Source organism: Lissotriton helveticus, chromosome 6, assembly GCF_964261635.1.
Source record: "Lissotriton helveticus chromosome 6, aLisHel1.1, whole genome shotgun sequence".
NCBI lineage: Eukaryota > Metazoa > Chordata > Amphibia > Caudata > Salamandridae > Lissotriton > Lissotriton helveticus.
This window is the reverse complement of record NC_136067.1, coordinates 1,763,340,086-1,763,367,898: the sequence shown is the minus strand read 5'-3', so window position 1 is coordinate 1,763,367,898 and position 27,813 is coordinate 1,763,340,086. Positions and strand designations below refer to the sequence as shown.

Below are 27,813 nucleotides of genomic sequence, written 5' to 3'. Positions count from 1 at the left end.
TAAAGTCACATGGTTTGACGCGCTTACGCTACGCGCCCCGGGGCGCGTCCCGGGCGTGTATCGTAAGCGCATCGGGGCGCTTACGTTGCGCGATCGTATGCGCTTACGCGGTGCGTCATAAGACGCATCTTGCGGCTACGCGATACGTGTCTTATGACGCAAGGCGTGGCGGCTACGCGATACGTCACGATGTTGTTTTCGTTTGCGGCAATAGCGCTTCCGGGACGCGCATCAGTACGCGCCCCGGGGCGCGCCGCAAGATTGCGCTTACCCGTGCGTTCACCTGTCCGCGCCCCGGGAGCGCACCAAAAATAATATAAAAAAAAAATAAAAAAATTATAAAATATAAAATTCGATTTAAAATGTATTATTTTTATAAAGATTTGCTATTAAAAACCTATGAAATTCACTGAAAAAACCATAGGTTATAGACAATATATAGTTAGGAATTAGCATTTACAAAACCTTGAAAATTCACTGAAAAAACCATAGGTTATAGACCATATATAGTTAGGAATTAGCATTTAAAAAACCTTATTTTACTCACACAAAACCATTGAAATTCCATATATAGTTAGTTGTACTAACTACATATCGCGCACCCGCAATCCACTGCTGATGATGTCACATATTACATCATTCATGACATGGTCAGTGACATCACTGATGACATCACTGATGACATCTCAAATGACATCACTGATGACATCACTGATGACATCTCATTTGACATTACTCATGACATCATTCATGTGATGATACGATGAACCTCTTCAGACTCTAATATAACCTTAGATACACTCAGTGTAAACAGACACTCACAGACTGTCCCTCATCCATGGAGTTACTCACACACCTAATCAGTCTTGCAAAGAATGAATCACACCTCCATTTCCTCACACCTTACTTATTGAAACATATAATAACACATATTTACTCTGTTATACAATCCCTGATACAAGTTCACAATAATCCATACAGCCACTCACACATTCACTGGCTCTTATGCACAGTTATTTATATATGTCAACTACCACATGTACTGTGTTTTACATATGTACTTACTTTGACATGTAGCACTGAGATATCCATTCACTCACCAATACACTCATGCACACAGTAAACCGCCCATACAGCTGTTTCCACATGCACTTTTGAACCCATACATCTAGTGAATCAACTGCTCACACATCTATGCACAGAGTCATACACCTCCCAGACACCCACACACACACTCAGTCTCCCATACAAATACTTGGCCAACTAATCAATAACCCATATAGTTAGTCATATAGCTAATGATCAACAATTGCATCAGATTACAAAACAACAGACACAATGGTGCACAATTTAAAACAGTTTAGTCACTAACCCATGCACTCAGTGAGACACATTTAATCACTCACTTATACAGTCAGTCATGCACCTACTAAATACATCATCCAGACACTTATACATCCACTCATTCTTCAATATATAAGACATATTTTAACTTTACAGAAACATACAGTCACTGGATGTTGTCATCAGTGATGTCATCAGTGATGTCATTTGAGATGTCATCAGTGATGTCACTGACCATGTCATGAATGATGTAATATGTGACATCATCAGCAGTGGATTGCGGGTGCGCGATATGTAGTTAGTACAACTAACTATATATGGAATTTCAATGGTTTTGTGTGAGTAAAATAAGGTTTTTTAAATGCTAATTCCTAACTATATATGGTCTATAACCTATGGTTTTTTCAGTGAATTTTCAAGGTTTTGTAAATGCTAATTCCTAACTATATATGGTCTATAACCTATGGTTTTTTCAGTGAATATATATATATATATATATATATATATATATATATATAGAGAGAGAGAGAGAGAGAGAGAGAGAGATACATAGATAGATGGATAGATAGATAGATAGATAGATAGATAGATAGATAGATAGATAGATAGATAGATAGATAGATAGATAGATAGATAGATAGATAGATAGATAGATAGATAGATAGATAGATAGATAGATAGATAGATAGATAGATAGATAGATAGATAGATAGATAGATAGATAGATAGATAGATAGATAGATAGATAGATAGATAGATAGATAGATAGATAGATAGATGTATATATTAGTGAAAAAAACAAAGGTTACAGGGACTTTATAGTCAGGCTCAGATTTTACTCATACAAAACCAGTGAAATTCAGAAGTTGTCGTTACCTGAGGTAACTATAACTTATGCCCCCGCAATGCACTGCTTACAGCCTCAGATATTACATCACTCATGGCATGGTCAGTGACAATACTGATGGCATCTCAAATGACATCACTGATGACATCATCCAGTAAGTGTAAATGTTTTCTAAGAATATATGTGTGTTAAATATAGATACTAAGCTACTCCAAACGTTTAATCAGCAAACTAGGTGTACTACTAATGATTGATAATGAGCTATTCTACTTTTAACATATAATATGTGAGTGACGTTTTTTATCTGTGTGTGAGTGGGTATTTGAGTGCTTATATAGGTGTGTGAGTGGGTGTTTGAGATGCTGGATGGGTATATAAGTGGGTGTATGAGTTACTGTGTGGGTGAGTGAGTGGCTGTGTGAGAAGTTGTATTGGTGAGAGAGTGGGTGGATGAGTGTGTGTGTGAGTAACTGTATGGGTGCGTTAGTGGGTGTCTGAATTGCTGTATGAGTGAGTGACTGGGTGTGTAAGTGTGCTGTATGGATGAGTGAGTGGCTCTTTGAGTGGGATTTTGGTTAAGTGAGTTGGTATGTTAGTGGCTGTATTGGAGAGTATGTATCTGTCTGAATGGATGTGTTGTGGATAAGCGATTGTGTGAGTACTTGTATGGATGCGTGAATGGGTATGTAACCACACATTACATCTCTTGTGACATTGTCAGTGAAATCACTGATGACATCTCAGTGACATCCCTGATGACATCATTGATTACATCTTCCAGCAGTGAGTGTGAGTGTTTTCCAAAAGTTTATGAGTGTTATATGCCAAATGACTACAAAAGGTAAAACAGTATACTTTCTGTACTATTAATGAGTGATACTATTTCTAATATATATTATGTGAGTGGCTGTGCGAATGTGTGTATCTGTGAGTGAGTGGGTGTCTGAGAGCCTGTGTGGGTGACTGAGTGGCTGTATAGGTGTATAACTAGGTATGTGAGTATCTATGTGGGTGAGTGAGTGTCTATGTGAGTGACTGTATTGGTGAGTGAGAGGGTGTGTCAGTGGTTGTATGAGTGAATAAGTGACTGTGTGAGTGGCTGAATGGGTGGTTGAGTGGATGTGTATATGATTGTATGGGTGAGTGGGTTGGTGTCTAAATGGCTGTATGAGTGAGTGAATGGCTGTATAAGTAAGTGGCTGTATGGGGGAGTGAGTAGTTGTTTGAGTGCATTTTTGCTCAAGTGAGTTAGTGTGTGAGTTAGTGTATTGTCGAGTAAGTGTTTGTGCGAACAGATGTATGAGTGAGTGAGTGGATGTGTGAGTGCTAGTATGGATATGTGCATGGTTATGTAAGTGGTTGTGTGGGTGTGTGCATGCTTGTATGGGTGAGTGAATGACTGTATAGGTGAATAAATGGATGTGTGAATAGTTGTATGGGTGAGTGTGTGTCTATGTGAGTGCTTGTATAGGTAAGTGACTGGTTGTATGAGTAGCTGAATGGATTAGGGAGTAGTTGTGTGAGTGGCTATGTGAGTGAGTGGATGTGTGAGTGTGTTGAGTGTGTGATTGGCTTAATGACTGAGTGACGGGTATATGAGTGTTAATATGGATCTGTGAATGGGACCAGTTGTGTGGGTGTTTGAGTAGGCATACAAGAGGTTATTTGGGGGTGTGAGTGGGTGTGTGAGGGGTTCTGTGGATGATGTCATCAGTTATGTCACTGACCATCTCCTGAGGGATACAATTTGTAAGGTCATAAGCAGTGCATTAAGGGGGCATAAATTATAGTTGGCTCAGGTAACTATAATCGCTAGAACTTAACTATAACATCCCTTTAACCTTTGTTTTTTTACCAGTGAATATATATATATATATATATATATATATATATATTCACTGGAAAAAACCAAAGGTTACAGGGATGTTATAGTTAGGAATGAAAAAAGAAAGTGGGTGACCCAATATATCCTCGCGGGCTTTGGCAGACAATATGTAAACTAGAAATTGCCAGCAAGGGATTTATTTTGTGATGTAATATACAGCATGTGGAATCTATACTTAAAGTTTGAGATTCAGACTGCAAATATCAGTCGCTGTGTTTGATTCAAATATTCAATTATTAAAAACATATAAATAGCTACCACACTAGCTAAGAAAATGAAGAAAAAGATAAGCAGCACAAGGAGATTGTTTATCAAAAATGTTATTATTTGTTGCGAAATCATAAGGGTTCTTGATCAGTCATGAGAGTTAAACAGACAAAACAAATCTAATGTACAAGGAATACAACAGTCTTTCCTATAATACAGAAGACAAAGTCCAAACTGTTACGTATAGAAACAATGACTACTGCTACAATAGTGGTAAGTCACTGATAGCAAGATGTCAATAGCACAGAAATGGATGTATAGGTCGACGTTTCAGTCTTACCGAGTCAATTCACAAGACCATCTTCAGGGCGAATAATTAAATATGTAACGATGACCCTTGGGACGACAACTTAATGTGACCAAATCGAAGGTGAACTGATTTCCTTGAAATCCAGTTGTCACTGGAGCAGTGCACTGGGCACTCAGATATAAGTCGAGGTGTCTTTTGATCACAAATCTTCTTGAGTAATCCCAGCTATATTTATTGGTCAAATGTCGAAGTCGCATTCGGGGAACTTTGACCGGCAGAGTCACGGCAAGGACATTTGACCAATAAATATAGCTGAGATTACTCAAGAAGATTTCTAGTTTACATATAGTTAGGAATGAGCATTAAAAAAAACTCAGAAATTCATAAAAAAAAAAAATTCACAGGGACGTTATAGTGAAGGTCAGATTTCACTTATACAAAACTAGTGAAATTCAGCTGTTATGTTTAGCAGAGCTAACCTTAACTCGCACCCCGCAATGCACTGCTTATGGCCTCACATATTACATAACTCATGACATGGTCAGTGACATCCCTGACAATTTCTGAAATGACATCATTCAGTGACTGTGAGTGTTTTAAAAAAAATTATGGGTGTTGAATATATATATATAATGGTGCATTGATGAATCAGTGGGTGTATAAGTACCTGTATGGATGATTCAGTGGGTGTGTGACTGAATGTATGAGTGAGTAACTAGGGTGTGTGAATGTCTGTATCAGTCTGTCAGTTGGTGTCTAAGTGGCTGTATGGGTTGGTGAGTGGGTACGTGAGTGGCAGTATGGGTAATTTACTGGTTGTCTGAGTACCTGTATGAGTGTCTGTGTGGCTGGGTGAGGGGATGTGTGACTGCCTGTATGGATGAGTGCGAGGGTGAGTCAGTGGCTATATGGCTTAATGACTTTGTGTGAGGGACTGATTAGGTGAGTGAGTGTATGTATGGCTGTGTGGGTGAGTGGATGTATCAGTGGTATATGGCTGAGTAAATAGGTATGTGAAAGGCTGTATAGGTATCTTGTTCTACTAACATTTCATCACAAACGTCATGCAAATGACAAAAAGTCCTCAAGCTCTCCTGGTCACCGAATATACCCAACTGAGTCAAAGTACGAACAGTAACCCGAGGAAGAAGGGCGAAAACAAGGAGGAAAACAAAAGATCCTACGTTGCACCCCACTCTGGGACAGAACCAGTCAGCCAAGAGAAATAGCTGTTAAGAGAGAAAATAGAAGAAAAGGTAGGTATACAGGGTATTTCTAATACTACAATATGTCATCTTTATTTATGTATGTATGTCCCTGAATAATTCCTTTCTTTCATTTGTTCTGGCAACTGGAGTAAGCAAAAGGGCATTTATGTCTAGAAAAGGAAAAATATACAACTAATAAAGTGTTCATACTTGAAGAGCAAAGTATAAAATATTGTAGAGGGAAAACTGTACAAACACCCACCTATCGACATAATGACAGGCCCGAGTTGTTTCAAAGAACATAAGGTTCTCTGAGACACTCTATAATGCACTGTATTATATCCACCTTAACTTCAGGCAGACCTAACAATGTCCCTTATTTGTTCTAGGAATCTACAGAACTTTAAATAATGATTAGCAGCTAGAACAGACCTCCATAAACTCAGAGCCCATGTCAGATAAGTACATAATAAGCTTTGCATAATAGTTAATGAAGTCAGCGCAAAAGCGCTTTACCAATTGACTTTATGCAGCTTTTCTTTGTTTTATCTCGTTGATTTAGAGAATGCTCCCTAGGGGGCTGGAGCGAATAACCGGCGTAGCGTTGACCTTCAGAAGATTTAGGAAGCCTAGAGCTGGAATGGCAGTATAGGAGACACCGCTGCGACACAAAGCGTCTCTGCTCGGGATCAACGAGTATTTGGTCTCCCGGCCGGCTCTCGCCCATGCGCAATAGCTGGAGACAGCCATATTTATAGTTTGCTGGTCATGCGTGACTGACAAACCTGACAATATGCGAGTGATAGGGTTTATGAGTGACTATTTCGGTAAGTGAGTGAATGTGAGCATTGCTATATGGGTGAGTGTGTGCTTCTGTCAGTGACTGTATAGGTGAATAAGTGTTTTAGCATTTGTATGAGTAAGTAAGTAGGTTTGTGTAACTTAATGGGTGAGTAAATGACTGTGTGATTGACTGTATGGGTGAGTTACTAGGCGTGTGAGTAGCTCTATAGGTGACTGACTCAATGTTTGAGTGGCTGTGTAGGTGCAAGAGTGGCTATGTTAATGGCTGTATTAGTGAGTGAATAGGTATATGAGTGGCTGTATGGGTGAGTGAGTAGATATGTGGGCTGATCTATAAATCAGTGAGTTGCTTTGTAAGTACTGAAATGGGTGTGTGAATTAGTTTGAGAATGGTAGTATGGAAGTTGGAGTGGGTGTATGAAAGGTTATATGGGGTATGAGTGAGTACGTCAGAGATCCTGTATTTGTTATGTCATTAGTAATATCATCAGTGATGTAATTTGAGATGTCATCAGTGATGTCATCAGTAATGTCACTGACCATGTAATGAGTTATGTAAAAAGTGAGGTCAGAAGCAGTGCATTGCTGGGGCATGAGTTATAGTTAGCTCAGCTAACTATAATGGCTGAATTTCACTGGTTTTGTACGAGTGAAATCTGACCCTAACTATAATGTCCCTGTGACCTTTGTTTTCTTTAGTGAATTTCTAAGGTTTTTCAAATTCTATTTGCTAACTATAACATCCCTGTAACCTTTGTTTTTGCAGTGAATTTCTAAGGTTTTTAAACTAGCAGTCACATTTGCAGAGTGGAGGAGAAAGGGGGCTGGGTCTCCAAACAGCTCTCAGGAATTTTGCTGTGTAGGCCTTACAGGAGGTACAAGGAGGGCTTCTTGGCCCTCAAGGCCCCTCAGGAGTAAAGTGGACTACATCCCCCAACCAGTAGTGCACCATGAGGCTTGTTTGCAGAGTTGTGAATAAAGGGGGCGTGGCCTCCGAAGAACTCTTAGCAACGCAGGAGGGGTAGTTTGCACCCAAGAATGTCCTTGGGGGCAAACTACCGCTCCTATAACCTCCAACAAGTCACACACAGTGGGTTTGCTGAGAGGTTTCCAGTGGCCGCGCCCCGTTTCTCTACCACTCTGCAAAAGTACCTCCTGGTGCTCTACTAGCTGGTGGTTGATGTCCCCTTGGCTCTGAGGATCATTGGGGCCAACTAGCCCTCCTGTTACCTCCAGTGAGACCCACACAGCTGGATTGCTGGGAGGTCATAAGAGACCACACCGCCTTTTGCCACCACTCTGCAAACACACCTCCTGGCACACTACTTGTCGGGGTAAAATGTCCACTTTAGTTCTGGACGTGGGGGTTACCGCTAGAACAACCCCCACATAAATATCAAAAAATGCCCCGGTGAGTGGCATTTCTGGGGCTTTAGGTATTCTAGCAGGGTGGCCCTGGGTGCCCACCTCTTACTTATTTAAACATGCCCCCGGGATCTGGCCCACCTGAGGGCCTATAGTAAATGTTGCACGGGAGACCGCACTTTGTTTTTTATTTTGTGGGAATCGCGGATCCAGCATGACTGCTGCTGAACTTTCTTTTTTTTTAAGTTTTTAGCGCTCTGGGGGCCCTGTGGGACACCCCAAGAGGCCTAGGTAGTTAGATGTTTCTACCCTGCCCCCTTTTCCTTTTTTTAAATCTTTTTTTGTGTGACTCAAGTCAACCGAGTAACAAGATGGCTGCCAACCCTTCTTGGTTTGAAGTGTTGGCAGCCAATCAGAAGTGTTGGCAGCCAATCAGATACAAGTACGAGATAGGGAGGAGTCGCAGATCTACCGGGTCCCACCATATACAGCTAGGAATGTCTCAGCAACTATTCAGTGTGTGTACACGATTTAACAAAAAAGTTGCTTTCTGAACCAAGAGCTATCTTTCTGCCAAATTTGGTGTTCAGCAGTTCCGGCTGTAGTCGTGTCAAATATTTTCTATTGAAATTAACATGGAGAAAAAACATTTTGTGACCCCCCATTTTTCTAGGCTGCCGCTTGACGGATCACCCTGAAATTGTAAAGACAGCAGCTGAAGTGAGCTTCAAACTAGTTTTAAAACTTTTGAGATGATTAGTCAAACTACGCCAAAGTTATACGCAAATAAAAAAATGCTCTCCCTATGGAAACTAGATCCTAACTACAACTACCTACTAGCGATCGCCAGTAGGTAATATATATATATATATATATATATATATATATATATATATATATGCTCTTGCACCAACAAATAGAGGGTTGAAACATTATTATGTTTGTTTTTGCTGCGGGTGGTCTTGCTGTTATCAGAATGGCTGCAAATGGTTTCAGTACACTGATAATGTGCATTGCCCAGCTACTACATACTGTTACAAAGATTAATACATTAGCATGCATACTTAGAAAAATACAAGGGTGCCTTTGGTTCCATTTCGTATAGTTTATCAGGATATTGATTGTGAGGAATGGGATACAAAACAATCATTAGCTTACCACAGCCATCATTCTTGTCAGTTGTGTATCTGCACGAACATTTGAATGATCCAAACGTGTTTTTGCAATCGTATTTGGCATTTTTGCATGCCAGAGTTTCACTACATTCATCAATGTCTGAAAGTCCAAATGAAAACAGAAAGGTAATGTAAAAAGTGCTTCATTATAGTAGAAGTAAAGTATTTGCTGATGCACAACACAATAGAACTGGCACCTTTACACAAGAACAAATAGTAAACCTTGCTGTTGAATTGCCTTCATGTTATCAACACAAAGTAGCAGCTGTAGAGTACTAGAGGCTCTCCAGTGCCTACACAATCTTGACTTTATCACACTTTTGGAAGTGCTTTAGAATCAAAATACCTGATAAATCTAGAACAATAAGCAAGTCACAACATGCTGAGAGGATGCATTAACGCTTAATAAATTAAATGTAATTAATGAATTTAAACTAAAACCTCAAAAGAGATGATAAGGAAGGAAATATGAACTAAGATCTAGTATTATTATGGAATATTGAGAAAGACACGGTGCACAGGCAAAGGTGAGGAAGTTCACAAAATTTTGTTTACCAAATATTTGACAAAACCAGAATGAGCATTGGCAAAGCCAATAGGTTTTGGCTGTAAAGGCCGAGCTATTGACTTCTTACATTGCCATTCGCATGTGCATGAGTGGCTAGAAATCTTGTAATGGGTTTTCTCTAGAAAACACCTATCCCAAGATAGCTGTCTATGAGCTTGCAAGCCATAAGTTTCCCAAGTTTGTGTCATGTTGCATGTATGCTTCTACATGCAACATGATGCACAGCCACTGTTTTCTCATTATTAATTTTCTGATCTAACATGTCCATGTTAGAATAGTAATTTAAAAGTACAAATGAAAGTGGAAACAAAGTGTGTGGCGGTGCCGAAAAACGAAGCAAGAGACATGGTAGTCCTTTGCAGCTGCTGTGCCCTCGTAAGACATGAAATAAATAAATATATTTAAAAAGGGAATAGGGAATGGAGAATCATGGAGTGGGACATCTTTCATTCGATCATCTTTTTCTGGACCCTACACGTTTGTTGGACTTAGAATTCTATGCAATTTACCCCTGCTAAACAGGAGGAAAAGCCTGTGCTCCCTCTTTGAATATGACTAAAATTCTTGTATCCCTAAATGTTGTGCTTAACTTGCCTATGAGTTCCTAGTATATAGATTAGAAAATGTACGCATGGCCTGTAAGTTAAATGCGACCCCTGCGCACCAATTGTGCCCCCCACTACAATGGCAATGACAACACGGTTTCAGGTCTAATCTGTGTTTCCTGACAGCAACAGCTTGAACCCTGCTGCACAAACCTGCCAAGATCACCCTTTTGACAGGTAAGGACTCCTGATTTTTACTGTGAAATAAGTCAACGCAAAACACACCTTGCTGTCCACCTGGCAAAGGGCGTAATATTTAAGAGTGGAACGTGTGTGTCATTAGAAATGGAACATGTGTGACATTAGAACGTTTTCTGTGTGCCAAGTACATCCATACCAGTGACAAAATCATGTTGAGCTTAGTCTCAGTGAATAGGCTTAAAATAACATTGTCACTGGTCAGGCTGATTCTGGCACTTTGGAAAAGTCAAAGTATTGATTATTTACTGTAATCAATAACATTTGACCCAGTTAACAGCTACAGACTCAACTAAAAGAATTATTTTTACATTTAGTAAAACTCCAGTCAGATTTTTATTAAATATATAGAAAATGTAGTTTTTAATAAGTTAGTTTTACCCTGCCTGAAGCTATTGGATGCCAATTTGCTTTATTTTTCCATCCACTATCCAACATGTTTTCGGTCTGAATGAGGTGTGGAAGCGGTGTGAAAACTGCTCTCAGAGCAGAGTCAATGTTGTGGATGTGGCAAGGTGTTTTCTGTCCCTTGCAGAAAGACCAGTTAGGATGGACTCAGGAACTTAATTTTCGTCGAAGTTGCCTGCCCTGTCTCAAATGAATTTCAAGTGAAACCCGAGTAAACCCCAGCCTTTGCCTCCATTGTGAGGCTGGCAGCAAACCCAGTGGGAATAAAGTATGCCCAGAGCCGGGTTTTAGTGCCCACATACTCTGCAAAAGGAGAGAAGGGTTTCCTCATCATTAAGAGTGAGTGGCATTGTGGATGATTGTTCACATTTGGGCAGACAGGAACTGCTGAAAAGGTAATGTTGCCCACAGGAAATGTTACCCCATTGGTTAGGGAATACCCAGGAGCCACCCACTAGCTGGTGACAGGCCTAAATGTGGCACCCCAAGGCCCCCCCCCAGAACACTAACTGGACCTGTGGACGATCAGAGGAGGACTCGACCTGCTTCTAGACTCCCACCAGACATCTCTGCTCTGCCCCGACTAGCGAGGGAAGGAACATGGCAGTGGGCTGACGCCAATCGCGGGTGCTCCCACAGTAGCGAGGCAAAGATCGAGATGAGCGACGGAAAGATAACGATACAGAACCCACAAAGAAATGGGGAAAGATAGATTAACAGATAAGTGGACTTGATGTGGTTTTATATGTTTTTGTAATCTAAAACCCGCCTTTCTTTTTACCTTTACTCTCTGGTGATGCATGGGGTTGGAGGCGGAGGCCGTGGTTACGGCGGTAGCGGCGGTGGAAAGCAGCGGGCCGTCCGGATGCCGAACGCAGCTGTGGTGAAGAGTGCTCGCAGCGGTAGCACGTATTGATTTCCGGTTCTCCGGATGAATCAAAGCGCTGCATTTGTGATTACAGGAGACTCGGGGATCTCAGGAGGATCGCAAAGCGCGAGACGCTCCCCCAGGTGAAGACAAGAACTGGGTAAGCTGCACATTTGGCAGGAGGGAGGACCGGCAGATGGAAAAACTGCCGCTCTCTCCCTGCCAAGTGGTACTTTGCAGTCAACCTGAGGGGGTGTTCGGTGCTGGCTCAGGCGGGGGGGATAAGGTGACTGAAAATCAAGGAGGAAAGAGACAAACACAGGAAGAAAATGTCACTGTAATTGTCGAGTTACAAAAGGAGCAGGAGCTGGAGAAGCAGCTGGGGAAGCATTTGGATCCAGGAGTTTCTGAGGCAATTGGTAAAGCAATTCGTAAAGCCCTACCAGGAAAAGGAGTCGTAGAGTACCCTCTGAGCAATAGATATCAACTTCGCTCCCAGTTGGAGGCAAAGAATAATGGGAGAGGAACGCCAGAGGGGAAAACTGCGGGAGAAGTGTTACCCCTTACTCCCAAGAAAGTTAGGGGGTGCAGGAAAAGAAGGGAGGCTAAGGCTGCTCGTATTCAAGTTAAGACAACCCCCTCTTTAAAGTCATATTTTAAGATAATGGAGCAGGTGACAAAATCTATGGAGGGGGTTCAAGTTTTACAGCGGGTCCCCTCTCCCCTCCTACTAGAGAATCGCTACACCCCATTGGCAGAAGGGGATCAGGATGGGGAAATTGGTGGGGCTGATACAGAAAGGTCTCAGGAGGAACATCAGGAGGAATACCCCCCTATAGTAGGACCTCTCTCTTTGTGTCCCCTTGTGTGTCCCTACCCTTGTTATTAGCGCAGGAAGACAGCAGCGCCACTTTTGGAGGAGATAAAGATGCTTCTTTGGGAGCAGTAGGGGCAAACCAGACTTGGAGTCTATTTTGTTATGTTTGAGAGGGGATTTATTTTCAACGTTTGAGATCTCTGAGGCCAATCAGAGAGGTATACATGATATATGTGAGGTCCTGGAGAGTAAGATGGATGATATAGCCTCTCGCACGGGGGTTCTATAATCTGAGGTCAAGAGTCTCTCAGAAGTAGTATCAGCTAACACTAGAGACATAGAGAACTTAAAGACCCAGAATAAAGCTCTACAGGACGATGTCGAGAGATTAGAGATGCAGGCGAGACGGAATAACTTACGGGTCCTAAAAATTCGAGAGGGGGCAGAAGGAGGAGATTTGAAAGCCTTTATATGTCAGATCCTCAGAGAAGGGATTTTAAAAGACAGACCAGACATTGACTTGGACAAGGAGATTAAAAGAGTCCACAGAGACCCTTTTAAACTGAACCCTGTGAGGAAGGCTCCAAGGAAAATATTGATACATTTTCAATCGTATTCAGTTAAAGAGATGATTCTGGGGAGAGCTCTGAAAAAAACTGCTCAACATTTTGGCCTGATTAGCTATCAAATCAGGTCAGACCTTGGAAAGAGAACCGTGCAGAGGCAGTGGGACCTTGGCACAAGAATGCCAGAGTTGAGAAGTCGCGGGGCTCAAGTTCAGATGAGATACCCAGCCATGTTCAAAATAATGTGGAACAACAAAATGTACAATTTTAGCTCCCCCGAGAAAGTTGATTCTTTTTTTAAACAAATGGATAAGTAGTGTGGATAGAGCTCTATAACATGGTGGATATATATATAAGGAAACCGGGTGTTTAAAGGTCAATTAAATGACGAAGAGAGTGAAGGGTGGGGGAAAAGAGGGAAAGAGGAAAAGAAGGAAGAAAGGGAAAAAGAAAAAAAAGGAAAAAGGAGGAGAAAAAAGAAGAAAAGGGAAGTAAAGGAAGAAAAAAAGAGAACAGGGATTTTTTATTTTTTTTTGCTTTTGTATAAGGAGGAACATTATAATATTAGCTGGTTTTTTTTTTGTAAGTTTCTTTTTGTGTTGAGGAAGGAGAGGATGTCTCTGCTACTGGGGATTGGCCCCGAAGGCGGTGGATGGACTGCAAATGGGAATAGCAGGAGGGTTCCTTTCGGGAGGGGAAGGTGGAGGGCACACAGGGTGGTGGGTTCAAGGGGAAAAAATGCAAAAATCAGTCCTCATACATGTCCAAAAAGTTCTGACCATAGTAGTAGTATGGTAGGAAACAAGTTAAATGGAAATGCTACCTAAGCTTAAACCAATAACATGGAATGTGAATGGGTTGAGAGGCAAGAGAAAGCTGTCTAGGGTTATGGCATTTCTGAGGAATAGTAAGGCTGATCTCTTTTTAGAAGAGACTCATCTAGAATTTCAAGAGTGCAAATAAGGCTTGAAAATTGAAAGGTGAATCCAGGAAGTTCTTTGTCCTGATCAACGAGGGAGTACCATGGGAGTAGCACTGATTATAAACAGTAATGCAGGTATCAGGGTCGTAAAACATGAGTCGGATCAATCAGGGAGGTGGATGGTAGTGACCCTGACAGTTTATGAATCACCCCTAATATGTGCAGTTTATTACGGACCTAATGAGGATAATCCTGGGGCGCTCCGGAGACTAGAAGTCAGTCTGATGAATACTACAGGGCCAATAATAATTGGGGGAGATGTCAATCTGGTTTTAAATAAAGAGAAAGATCGCACTTCTAGAGTAAAGTATAACAGTCCACCAAAAACGTTTTCTGCACTGAAAAATATAATTAAAGATTTAAATTTACTTGATATATGGAGAACGATGAATGAGGGTATCAGGGATTTCACTTTTTATAGTAAAAAATATAAGCACCATTCCAGAATTGATTTTTTTCTGGTTGATCAAGTGTTGTGTTCAGAGGTCAAAGATATAAAACATATTCCAGCCATACTGTCAGATCACTCTGCAGTTGAGGTGACCCTGGGACTTAAGCAAAAGGAGGTACAGAGAAGGTGGACCCTAGACAGAACGGTGTTATTAGATAACGAAGTGATAACGGAGATCATTAATAAAACAGAAGAGTATTTTAAATATAATATCGGCACAGCGAAAGTTCAGACGGTGTGGGAGGCTTATAAAGCGTATATAAGAGGTATACTTAGTTCCATATGGGAAGGCAAAATGAGAGTTATGAGAAATGAAGAATCGGATAAAGTTAACAAGATTAAGGACAAGGAAATAGAATTACAGAAGGCATCTTTGGAAGCTATGGGGACCCCAGAAGTTGTTTTATCTCTAGAAAAAGAATTAGATACATTACGTGCAGAGTTTCAAGCCAGGATGGATAAGAAGCTTTTAGATAGGTGGAAAGCTAGCAAGCTTCAGCATTTTGCCTACTGAGAAAAGTGTGGTTCTTTGCTAGTTTGGAGGGCGAGAATGGATAGGCAAGGAATATGATAAAGAGTTTAATTTTGAGAGGTTCAGCTAGGGCAATACATAGTGAGGATGAGAATCTAGAGGAAGCAAGAAGTTTTATGAACAATCTTTATAGAGAAGATATAAGTGTAGAGCAGGAGGAAGTGGAGGGATGATTAGAATCAGTTATGCTTCCTCAGCTGCCTGAAGAGTATCGGGTTCTCTTACAAGCTTGCATCACAGAAGAAGAGTTCCGAGCACAATGCAGTAGAATGACTAGGGGAAAAGTTGCTGGTCCAGATGGACTCCCTAGCGAGTTTTATGCAGGGGTTTTGGAGAGTTTAATACCAACGCTGAAAACTTTATTTAATAAAATTTATATGGAGGTTGAAAATATCCCGGGCTCATGGTCAGAAGCCACAGTTACATTAATACTAAAACCAAATAAAGATCCACAATTGATAGAGTCCTACAGACCCACATCTTTATTAAATTCGAATGATAAGCTTTTTACTGGCATATTGGCGGCAAGAGTGGCAAAGGTTATTAAGGCGGCAGTCCACCCAGATCAGAGGGGATTCATACCTGAGAGGCAGCTAAATGAGCTGACCTTCCAGGTAATGGGGGCCATAGATATGGCCTGTGCCAATAAAGCGCCTATAACAATAGTAGCTATAGATGCTGCTAAAGCTTTTGAACAAGTTAATTGGTTATACCTTTGGGGTACTCAAAAAAAGATTCGGCTTCCCCCATAACTTTGTCCAAGCAATCAAGAGTGTGTAACTTTGCCCCAAAGCTAAGGTTTTGGTGAATGGAGTGTTGACTGATTGGTTTAACATCTCGAGAGGCACAAGACAGGGGTGCCCTCTGTCACCACTCCTATTCAATCTTTATATCGAACCTTTTGTTAGTATGCTCAGGCAGGACACTGTTATTCAGCCCTATAAGATGGGGGGTTAGAACTTAAAACGGCTCTCTATGCAGATGACCTGCTCCTTTTCGCAAACAATCCAACAGAGACCATACCCAAGTTATTCGAGATGGCGGAAAAATTTGGTCAGGTCTCTGGTTATAAAATCAATAAAGAAAAGACGGAAATAATGGAGTGGAATCAACCCAATAGTCATCAAGGGGCAAAGAGTCAAATGAGGTATTTAGGGGTCCAGCTTGTGCAGAATCTAGAGGACATTCCAAAAGTAAATTGGAAGAAGACTTCTAAAGAAGTCGTTAGTTTACTTACAAGCTGGGCTAATCTCCCTTTAAACATCTATGGGAGGGTTAATCTGGTAAAAATGATTATTTTGCCGAAAATCACTTTTCTATACAATACAATCCCACTACTATTTATGGCAGAAGATATAGCCAAACTGCAAGGGAAAATAGGTACTTTTATTTGGACGACAAAAACCTCTAGGATAGCTTGGAAAAAATTAAGAAAGGGCCTTAAGGCGGGTGGGTTAGCTTTACCAGATTTATTAATTAATTTTTATGCTTTCCACTTCAAACATTTTAGGATACTGGCGAATAAAACTGATTCTTCATCCTTAGGTCTTTTGTTTGAAGCCATGTTAAAGGATGTGGTACAAGGGCAGGTTTCTTTCCTGTATTAATATGGAGATCCAAAATTTTACAAAAAGTCAGATTAAAAATGTTGGTGGCAGCTTTAAAAACATTGGTGTTTATAAGGAAAAAGATGGATATCCAGTACTATGCAACACAGGCCCCAGTCCGGTACTCCCCGGGTACTCCTGAATGCCTACAAGATCAACTGAGTCTCCCACTTAAAGTAGGAGGAATAAGGTGTTGGGGTGACCTACAAGATGGCTGTAAGCTTATGAGCTGGGAGGCATTAAGTAGGTTAACCCAAGGATCTTTGACAAGGTTTAAATATTATCAGATTTCATCATGGTGGGGGACGCAGAGATGGCAGGAGGAGGTGGTAAACTCAAATGTATTAGATCAAGTGACTAGAAGACGTATCTGGAAAAAGGAAGTTTCGTACTGGTATGGAGCAATCTTGAATGCTGAAGATGAGGGAGAATCGGAAGTACGTAGATTATGGGGGGAGGATTATGGGGGGAACGGATGTATACACGTTTTGGTCTGATTCCTCTGTTAAGTTACAGGCTATAGTAAAGCCAGCAGCATTGAGGAGAAATCATTTATATACTGTTTATAGAGTATATTGGTCCCTGAAAAAGCTGTCTAAGGTGTCTGGGATAGTTTATAGTTGTCCAAGGTGTAAATATCCAGACGCAGATGATGTCCATATATTTAAGGAATGCCCAGAAATTAAACCTTACTGGACGGAGATATGTAGATTCTTGGAATCTGTGTTGGAAAGATCAATAGATGTGAGTACCAGCCTGATTTTTTTTTGGTTTACCGAATGACTATCATATGAATACACCTATGTTTAACTTTATATTTTATGTGATTATTCTGGCAAGGAGAGAACTCTGCAGGGTCTGGAAATCAGAACATCCCCCGACCTTTTCAGATTTTTTGAGAAATGTTATCTGTACTAGTGAGACAGACATGGCTTGTGATTTAAAAAGTAAGGTGAAGATTTGGGCGGATTTGTTAACATGGAGAGAAAAAGAAATAGGGTCCAATGATTAAGCCATCACACCGTCGGACCAGGCCTCCTAGTCCTAAGTAACTTTGACGGAGGCTACCGGATAAAGTGAACAGGAGTGGGAGAAGGTAACGGTGTCATCTTGGAGGGAAGTCTGGGAAGGCTCCATCTCTCTCCATTGCCTCTCCGAAGGGCCGGTAAAAAAAAAAAAAAGATAGAATGGCATGGAGCAGTTGGAGGTATCCCATCTTGAGTTTTGGCAGTATGGGAAAAAAAAAAAAAAAAAAGACATCTCTGGTCTGGCCAACTGGTCCCGGCCACCATCCCACGGATCCTCAAGAGCGTAGCTGTGGGAAAAGCCTTCTCCTACCTTGCTGCGAAGACCAGGAACTCCCTGCCTCCACACCTCAGGCAATCACCATCGCTGCTAAAATACTGATTTCATTTACTGTCTGTGACTTAAGAGAAGCCCTGAAAGACTGGATAAGCACAGAGTTGTACTAAGGACAAAAAGTGGTCTCCAAGGGTCAGTTGGCTAACCTCCTTTGGGACTACATGAACACAACAAGCTGCAATTTGCCTTTTTCCTGAAGTACCTTGCTGACCAGTGACAAATGGACCTGGACTGGATTTTGCTACTGGCCTCTGTCTGGCACCCAGATAGTCTATAAGGGCCTCCTCAGAGGTCATGGTGGCCTTAGAAGTATACTCCTGTGATTGTGCAGGCACCAGAATACGCTTTTCACATTTGAGAGTTTCAGTGGGATCAACTGGAAAAAATACCTGATCTTCAGTTCCACCTCCCTGGATTGAATTTCAGCTTCGTCCTGGACAAGGGTCCCAGCAACTCCAAAAAAGCAACTATTCCCATTATGCTTTGTGCCCAGTATGCTTCCCCCTTTGAGCAAACACATTCTCAGACACCCCCAATGTACTTACATCCAGTGGAAGGAGTTGAACTTAGAGCAGTGAGTATGCTGAAGGTGCATGAAAGACAAGTCTTTCTGAGACTAAGCAGCCTGCCATTAGGAGGTATTAGTAAAGGATGATCTGGCATGTGCACGCTATTGGTCAACACTTCAAGTGAAACAGAGACATGAAGAGAAAGTCAAAGTGTAGCCTTTGCTAGTTTTTATAGAGATTTTATGTAGGTAGAAGGCAAATGATCAAGGTATGAGTGTCCCACAGAAAACTGTATCTCCCATAATTCACATTGGTCATTTTCGCATTTGTGACCTGCTTGCCTGCTGACAGGCTTGCCACCCTCATTCTTCGTCAAAATGTGTGTATTACACTCTATGCACTACTCATATTGGTGGATGGGCCATGAGCCACACAAATGGGGTACTGTTTTTACTGGGAAAAGTGTTGAAACACTAGGTAGTATGAATTTTGTGAATCCCCCAGAGTCCAGAACTTTTGCTCACAGAAATATGAAGAAAGTGTGTCATTTTAGACAAAGTTTTAGTTTTGGATGACATTCTGGGTATAAAAAGGAAGCTAAATCCATTGAAGTCTCAGCACCCTGGATTCCTCTGAGTGTCTAGTTTTCAGAATTGCCTGGGTTTAGTTGTTTTGTCTGTGTAGCTGCCAAGCCAGGCCCAAATTCAGCAGCTACCCACATTGCCAAAGTTGTTAATTTTTCATGGCAAAAATATGATGTTTTCATGTCATGTTTTAGTGCCTTCCTTGTTATCGGCGTTAGGCCCTGCCACACCAGTGGGGTACCACTGAAGAAGTGTGGAAACACAGAATAATAACATGTATTTATTTATTTAATTTTTTGGCTTCCAAATATAAGACAGTGTGCAAGAAAGAACACATTTTGCAACATTATATCTGAATCACATGAAAGTAGGGGTAATCTTAAATTCACAAGTGTACAAATGCAATGATTGTTTTCATATCTATTTTCCATTTGTTTGATTTTACTGGGGAATTTAAGCATGGTCGGTACACAATAAAAAATCATTCTATGCTGCAGTTCAGTTGTAGACTCTGAGCATCGTGTTTTGGATAACCAAAAAAACATTTTAAATCCATGCAACCAGAAGGTTCTGATCGACATAACAGTATGTTACTTTTGCAAATCAGCCTTTGGGGCAAAAAAATAGCATGTGAAAAGTTTGTTATGAATTGCAACTTCTTTCTCCTTATTTTCATTATGTTTTTATTTCAATGGTTAGTTTCCATGGCAAAAATGTAAGCAATCTACACAAATGGCCAATTGCTGAATTTGAATTTTTTCCAGTTTTCAGAAATGTATACCTTACTGGGTTCATTTGTTTCACACCTGTTTCCACCACAAACTGCAATTAGTTTAATACCACGAAATCAGGAAAATTGACCACCAGCTGGAAAAATGCAAAAACGGTGGCAAAAAAATGCTTTTCTATTTTAGACTTCTGCTTGTTCCTGGAAGCTGGGAAGGTGGTGATCTTAGCACAGCAGACCTTTTGTTGATGCCATTTGTAGAAATAAAACAGGCTTTCTTGCACAGCACTTTTTTCTACTTTTCCAACAACACTTAAAATGTTATTATATTTTGACTTTTACCAGAATCTGAAGGCACTAGGGCACCAAGAAAACCCTAGAGGTCAGTGCACTGCTGCTGGCGCGGAGGAGGGTAGGTTGCTGGCTTTCCATGCACAAGTAATATTCAGCAGCAATGCACTGACCTCTGCATTGACCAATGGGGATATTGTTGTTTGTCACATACAGTGAACGATCATAACCTATCTACTTTCACTCCAGGTATTTTTACTACTGCTGAATGCCTACATCACATCATAGGTGTGGGGTAGGTTTATCACCCACCTTTGTTCTGGTCCTGACTAAGTGCTGTGGATCTGTTAGGGACCAAAAAAGTGCAAAACATGTTGACCTAATCACATTTCTTTGTACTCATATGTACTAGGGAACATTACGCCCCACCGGTAGCTTTTACCATTTTTTTTTGTTCTTTTAAAACTGTCAGGATAACCTCCACATTAAAAACTGTTTTTTGGTATCTCCTAGATAGTTTAATCATTTATTTTTCCGACCTTTGACCACACTACACACCCATTACACCCTCACACATACACCATGTCATCATACAAAAATAAATCTCCACCAAAGTGACCCTTCATGGGGCCTGTAGGGCATTGCAGCGCTGGCCCGATAAGAATCAACTCCTAGTGATGAAGAATGACATACCTAGTGGTGTGTGAGGGCAACAAGAAATAATTTGTAGAATTCGCCTCTCATGCTCATTGAACTATCATTTTGCGATATCATTCAACTCCCTCTTTCTTTAACCTTTCCTTTCTGTAGGAACAGTACCTTTGTGGTTGACATAACATTTTACACACTCGCAACCTGCATACCATGTTGTACCTCGTAAGAAACAACAAATATCTTATAGTTGGAGAGAAAATATTAAACATATAAACAGAAGACTCTGCCTGGAGTTTATATTTATGCAAAAGTGCTTTTGGCCACGTTTTACTGTTAAAATCTAAATAATTTCTAATATACATTTGTTTGAGTATTCCAAACTTCAAACATAGAATCCAAATCATAGTTTGCAAACAAATCTATGATCTTCATTTAGGCTAACTTTGGTCATGTTCTTTCTAATTGGATTATCTTTTTCAAACACAATGCTGAAATAGAATTCTCTCTTTCTCGGTCAATCATGCTTTTAATTTCACTTTTAAAGCCAGACCTTCTGTTGTAATAGAGTACAGTCCCATCTCCATTCGGAGCACTTTTATACCTGCTTCCTGAGACATTTATATTCCCTTTCTTACATACTTGCCTTCTACACAATTAAAGTCTATTGACTTTTCTAGGGTGAGAGCTGGCATTCCATATAATCGCAGTTGAATATGTATGGTTCTATGAAAGGAGTGATGAGATACATGCATGTTAATGATGGAAGTATTCCTTCTGGAGTGACTCGGTTCAATATGGAGTGCACTTAGTATGTATGTCTGGAAGTTGTCATGTTCATGAAATTGACATTTGACCTGAGAGAATGTGCATTTTAGGTTGGCGATGTTGGCGATGTTGGCGATGTTGGCTGTTCCTGTCCGAGGAATGGTGAGTAGGGTAAGTAATGGTATGGGCAGAGTGAGGTGCATCCAGGGTGTAGTACCCGCAAGGAGAGTTTGGGCTTGGAGCAGGCCGAGAGAGGAGCAGGCCAGGAGAGATACAGGAAGGGAGAGCTAGGGAAGGAGGAGGTGCAAGCATGGAGAGCTGTGGCTGGAAGAGGTATTGCTAGGAAAGATACAGACCGGGTGCAGGCTGATGCTGCTTTGCTCTTTAAATATGATAATCTCCTCATGCGAGAAATGAACACAGAATGTGACGGGAACGTAGTCCAAAAATGAATAGCACTGTTTGTATAACATTATGATAGGACATAACCCCTGTGTTTACGCTGTAAATTCATTAAGATATTATCATGACTGCAGAGTAAAACAAGTCAAAGGGTAAATGAGATAAGTGGTTAGCACTGTATGGTGGCTTTCAATTAAAATCTAGGGGTCAGGCCCTATCTGCAGTATAACAAAATAACGACTTCAGACTTAAACATAATGGCAACACAGTTAGGACAATGTTATCCTTCTCAACAAGCATTGATTTCACACACACCACATGCAAGCAATTGCAAAGTATAAAATACACAAGTAAGGCAATAGCTGATTAGGGCTGGCCCTAAATCAGCTCTCTATATATACTCTTCGTGTTCTGTTTCTTTTTAAGGATGATGACATGGATGATTCCACACAACTAAAGTTGCCTACAGCCAGACCTAAATGGTGAGAGGTAGCAACCCTTAAAAAGTGTATCAATCCTACCTGTACACTTGTATCCATCTCCAGAAAATCCTTGTTTACACTGGCATGTCACATTCATATCGCCACTTATGCACTTTGCATTCTCATCACAGGGAGATCGGTATGGTAATGAGCAAAAATCTAAAAGCAAGATAAAAGGAAACATTCTTATGAGAAAAATAATCAGGAAAAAGGGTTATTTGAAGAACAAGTTTAAAACGTGAGTTAAGGGCCGTCATACGCCCAACCAACTACATGAAACCATACTTATATATTTACAACAACAGCATGACTTCACTATTTCTGAAACAGTAAGGGGCACATGCATCAATGGAAATTGCATTCGCAAATGGTGCGAATCGTAAAATTCGGCCGTAAGCGAATGCAATTCCAATTTTTGGGATGCATTAACATTTTTGTAATTTTCGCAATTTAGGAAATCGCGAAATTGTGATTTCTTAAATTGCGATTGCATTTAAGGAATCTCAAATAGAGATTTCTTAAATGCAATGCATCACACTTTAAAAATTTGCGAATTCGCAAATAAGGGAAGCAAATTACCATGAAGTTGACCTTCATGGTAATTTGCGAAAACTTTGAAAAATGCACTAAAGTGCATTTTTCAAAGTTCCATTTTACACAGACACATGCCCTTGGGGCATGTGTGTGTGCAAAATGTACTTATAGGCAGATTTCAGGGGTGCTACAGGGTGTCCTTTGGACACCCCTGCACCCTTGAAATTGCATTATCAATTTGCGAATTTCTAATGGTGAATTGCAAATAGAGAATTTCTTTCCATTCATTCCTATGGGCCTCTAGGCCCATAGGAATGACCTCGGGAGGTATTCCTTAATTGCGATTCTCAATTAGAGAATCGCAATTAAGGAATTTTAAGAAATCACTATTTTTTTAGTGATTTCTTGATGCATTGCAGTTTGCTAATCCTTAATTGCGATTCCTTATTTTTCGCAATTAAGGAATCGCAAAATTCATTATTGATGCATGTGCCCCTAAGTGCACTAGTATATAAGGAATTTATAGCATTTAAAACAGTGAGAAAGACAGAAGAGTAAGAGGAAGAGTGATACGTGGAGACAGATACAGGAACAGAGGCAGAGGTGGAGATGGAGATAGATGCTACCAGAAATAGAAACACTGGATAAGACACAGATACAAATGGGAGCCAGACAGAGAATGAAATAGATAGATGGAGACAGAGACATGTTTCCAGATATACAGAGATAGATAGATAGATAGATAGATAGATAGATAGATAGATAGATAGATAGATAGATAGATAGATAGATAGATAGATAGATAGATAGATGGATGGATGGATGGATGGATGGATGGATGGATGGATGGATGGATGGATGGATGGATGGATGGATGGATGGATGGATGGATGGATGGATGGATGGATGGATGGATGGATGGATGGATGGATGGATGGATGGATGGATGGATGGATGGATGGATGGATGGATGGATGGATGGATGGATGGATGGATAGATAGATAGATAGATAGATAGATAGATAGATAGATAGATAGATAGATAGATAGATAGATAGATAGATAGATAGATAGATAGATAGATAGATAGATAGATAATTGCTTTGTGATTGTTTAGTGGTGAGATTTTCTGCAAATGAATTAGTTCAAACAGTATCTGATCTTATTCGTAGGCCAATGGTGCACTTTAATACGGGTAAGAGGGAGCATGAACTGACACACTCTCATCGTGTTGGCCCAAGACATCAAAAAGGGGAGTAACTGCTCTATCAATTGGGAAAAGCAGCACTGACAAAAACAGGTAGGGAAGGAACAGGAAGCAGTGAAAGGGAAAAAAGAAACCGTTTGGAACAGGAAGTCAAGCTATATGGCACAGGAATACCTCGTGGATGATGTGGGCACCATTCAGTAAAGAAATACCTCACTAGCTTCACAGTAGGGTTGCTGCAGATCCCCGCACTTTGAAGTGAATAAACAGAAACACTGTGCCATGCTTAAGCCAATGCAAACACAACAGTGATGGACAGAATGTGGATCAATGTCACACATTCACCCCAGTCCAAAGATCTGGGCCCAAATCTATCGTTTTTCCACTCCACACCACCCTGGGTTAGACAATGGCGATATTCAAATCAGCGCTGACCCTGTGCCCCATGGGAACAGTCCAGTCCGAACTACAAAAGCCATGTCCTTCCCAGAACGGAAACAAGCATCCGAGGACCGGCCCGGTTTCGAGGTAACACCTCTCATCAGCCCGGCTAGCTTGATTCCAGTGGTGTGGAGTGCCTGGGACTCACGTCTGAGCATCCCCAGTACACTTAGAGCGGTAATTGCAAACACAACAGTGATGGACAGAATGTGGATCAATGTCACACATTCACCCCAGTCCAAAGATCTGGGCCCAAATCCATCGTTTTTCCACTCCACACCACCCTGGGTTAGACAATGGCGATATGCAAATCAGCGCTGACCCTGTGCCCCATGGGAACAGTCCAGTCCGAACTACAAAAGCCATGTCCTTCCCAGAACGGAAACAAGCATCCGAGGACCGGCCCGGTTTCGAGGTAACACCTCTCATCAGCCCGGCTAGCTTGATTCCAGTGGTGTGGAGTGCCTGGAACTCACGTCTGAGCATCCCCAGTACACTTAGAGCGGTAATTGCAAACACAACAGTGATGGACAGAATGTGGATCAATGTCACACATTCACCCCAGTCCAAAGATCTGGGCCCAAATCCATCGTTTTTCCACTCCACACCACCCTGGGTTAGACAATGGCGATATGCAAATCAGCGCTGACCCTGTGCCCCATGGGAACAGTCCAGTCCGAACTACAAAAGCCATGTCCTTCCCAGAACGGAAACAAGCATCCGAGGACCGGCCCGGTTTCGAGGTAACACCTCTCATCAGCCCGGCTAGCTTGATTCCAGTGGTGTGGAGTGCCTGGGACTCACGTCTGAGCATCCCCAGTACACTTAGAGCGGTAATTGCAAACACAACAGTGATGGACAGAATGTGGATCAATGTCACACATTCACCCCAGTCCAAAGATCTGGGCCCAAATCCATCGTTTTTCCACTCCACACCACCCTGGGTTAGACAATGGCGATATGCAAATCAGCGCTGACCCTGTGCCCCATGGGAACAGTCCAGTCCGAACTACAAAAGCCATGTCCTTCCCAGAACGGAAACAAGCATCCGAGGACCGGCCCGGTTTCGAGGTAACACCTCTCATCAGCCCGGCTAGCTTGATTCCAGTGGTGTGGAGTGCCTGGGACTCACGTCTGAGCATCCCCAGTACACTTAGAGCGGTAATTGCAAACACAACAGTGATGGACAGAATGTGGATCAATGTCACACATTCACCCCAGTCCAAAGATCTGGGCCCAAATCCATCGTTTTTCCACTCCACACCACCCTGGGTTAGACAATGGCGATATGCAAATCAGCGCTGACCCTGTGCCCCATGGGAACAGTCCAGTCCGAACTACAAAAGCCATGTCCTTCCCAGAACGGAAACAAGCATCCGAGGACCGGCCCGGTTTCGAGGTAACACCTCTCATCAGCCCGGCTAGCTTGATTCCAGTGGTGTGGAGTGCCTGGGACTCACGTCTGAGCATCCCCAGTACACTTAGAGCGGTAATTGCAAACACAACAGTGATGGACAGAATGTGGATCAATGTCACACATTCACCCCAGTCCAAAGATCTGGGCCCAAATCCATCGTTTTTCCACTCCACACCACCCTGGGTTAGACAATGGCGAAATGCAAATCAGCGCTGACCCTGTGCCCCATGGGAACAGTCCAGTCCGAACTACAAAAGCCATGTCCTTCCCAGAACGGAAACAAGCATCCGAGGACCGGCCCGGTTTCGAGGTAACACCTCTCATCAGCCCGGCTAGCTTGATTCCAGTGGTGTGGAGTGCCTGGGACTCACGTCTGAGCATCCCCAGTACACTTAGAGCGGTAATTGCAAACACAACAGTGATGGACAGAATGTGGATCAATGTCACACATTCACCCCAGTCCAAAGATCTGGGCCCAAATCCATCGTTTTTCCACTCCACACCACCCTGGGTTAGACAATGGCGATATGCAAATCAGCGCTGACCCTGTGCCCCATGGGAACAGTCCAGTCCGAACTACAAAAGCCATGTCCTTCCCAGAACGGAAACAAGCATCCGAGGACCGGCCCGGTTTCGAGGTAACACCTCTCATCAGCCCGGCTAGCTTGATTCCAGTGGTGTGGAGTGCCTGGGACTCACGTCTGAGCATCCCCAGTACACTTAGAGCGGTAATTGCAAACACAACAGTGATGGACAGAATGTGGATCAATGTCACACATTCACCCCAGTCCAAAGATCTGGGCCCAAATCCATCGTTTTTCCACTCCACACCACCCTGGGTTAGACAATGGCGATATGCAAATCAGCGCTGACCCTGTGCCCCATGGGAACAGTCCAGTCCGAACTACAAAAGCCATGTCCTTCCCAGAACGGAAACAAGCATCCGAGGACCGGCCCGGTTTCGAGGTAACACCTCTCATCAGCCCGGCTAGCTTGATTCCAGTGGTGTGGAGTGCCTGGGACTCACGTCTGAGCATCCCCAGTACACTTAGAGCGGTAATTGCAAACACAACAGTGATGGACAGAATGTGGATCAATGTCACACATTCACCCCAGTCCAAAGATCTGGGCCCAAATCCATCGTTTTTCCACTCCACACCACCCTGGGTTAGACAATGGCGATATGCAAATCAGCGCTGACCCTGTGCCCCATGGGAACAGTCCAGTCCGAACTACAAAAGCCATGTCCTTCCCAGAACGGAAACAAGCATCCGAGGACCGGCCCGGTTTCGAGGTAACACCTCTCATCAGCCCGGCTAGCTTGATTCCAGTGGTGTGGAGTGCCTGGGACTCACGTCTGAGCATCCCCAGTACACTTAGAGCGGTAATTGCAAACAACAGTGATGGACAGAATGTGGATCAATGTCACACATTCACCCCAGTCCAAAGATCTGGGCCCAAATCCATCGTTTTTCCACTCCACACCACCCTGGGTTAGACAATGGTGATATGCAGATCAGCGCTGACCCTGTGCCCCATGGGAACAGTCCATCCCGAACTACAAAAGCCATGTCCTTCCCAGAACGGAAACAAGCATCCGAGGACCGGCCCGGTTTCGAGGTAACACCTCTCATCAGCCCGGCTAGCTTGATTCCAGTGGTGTGGAGTGCCTGGGACTCACGTCTGAGCAT

The 27,813-nt window shown here is 42.1% G+C and overlaps 1 protein-coding gene across 1 annotated transcript in view; it reads right to left on the bottom strand.

The window, feature by feature from the left end:
- The window catches only part of LOC144761885 (mucin-like protein), a 507,595-nt gene that overhangs the window by 253,063 nt on the left and 226,719 nt on the right, over positions 1-27,813 (bottom strand). The window contains exons 13-14 of the mRNA XM_078647097.1: positions 22,563-22,682; positions 9,129-9,245 (exon numbers count right to left, since the gene is read on the bottom strand). Coding sequence (XP_078503223.1) covers positions 9,129-9,245; positions 22,563-22,682 — 237 coding nt within the window. The remainder of the gene's footprint in view (positions 1-9,128; positions 9,246-22,562; positions 22,683-27,813) is intronic.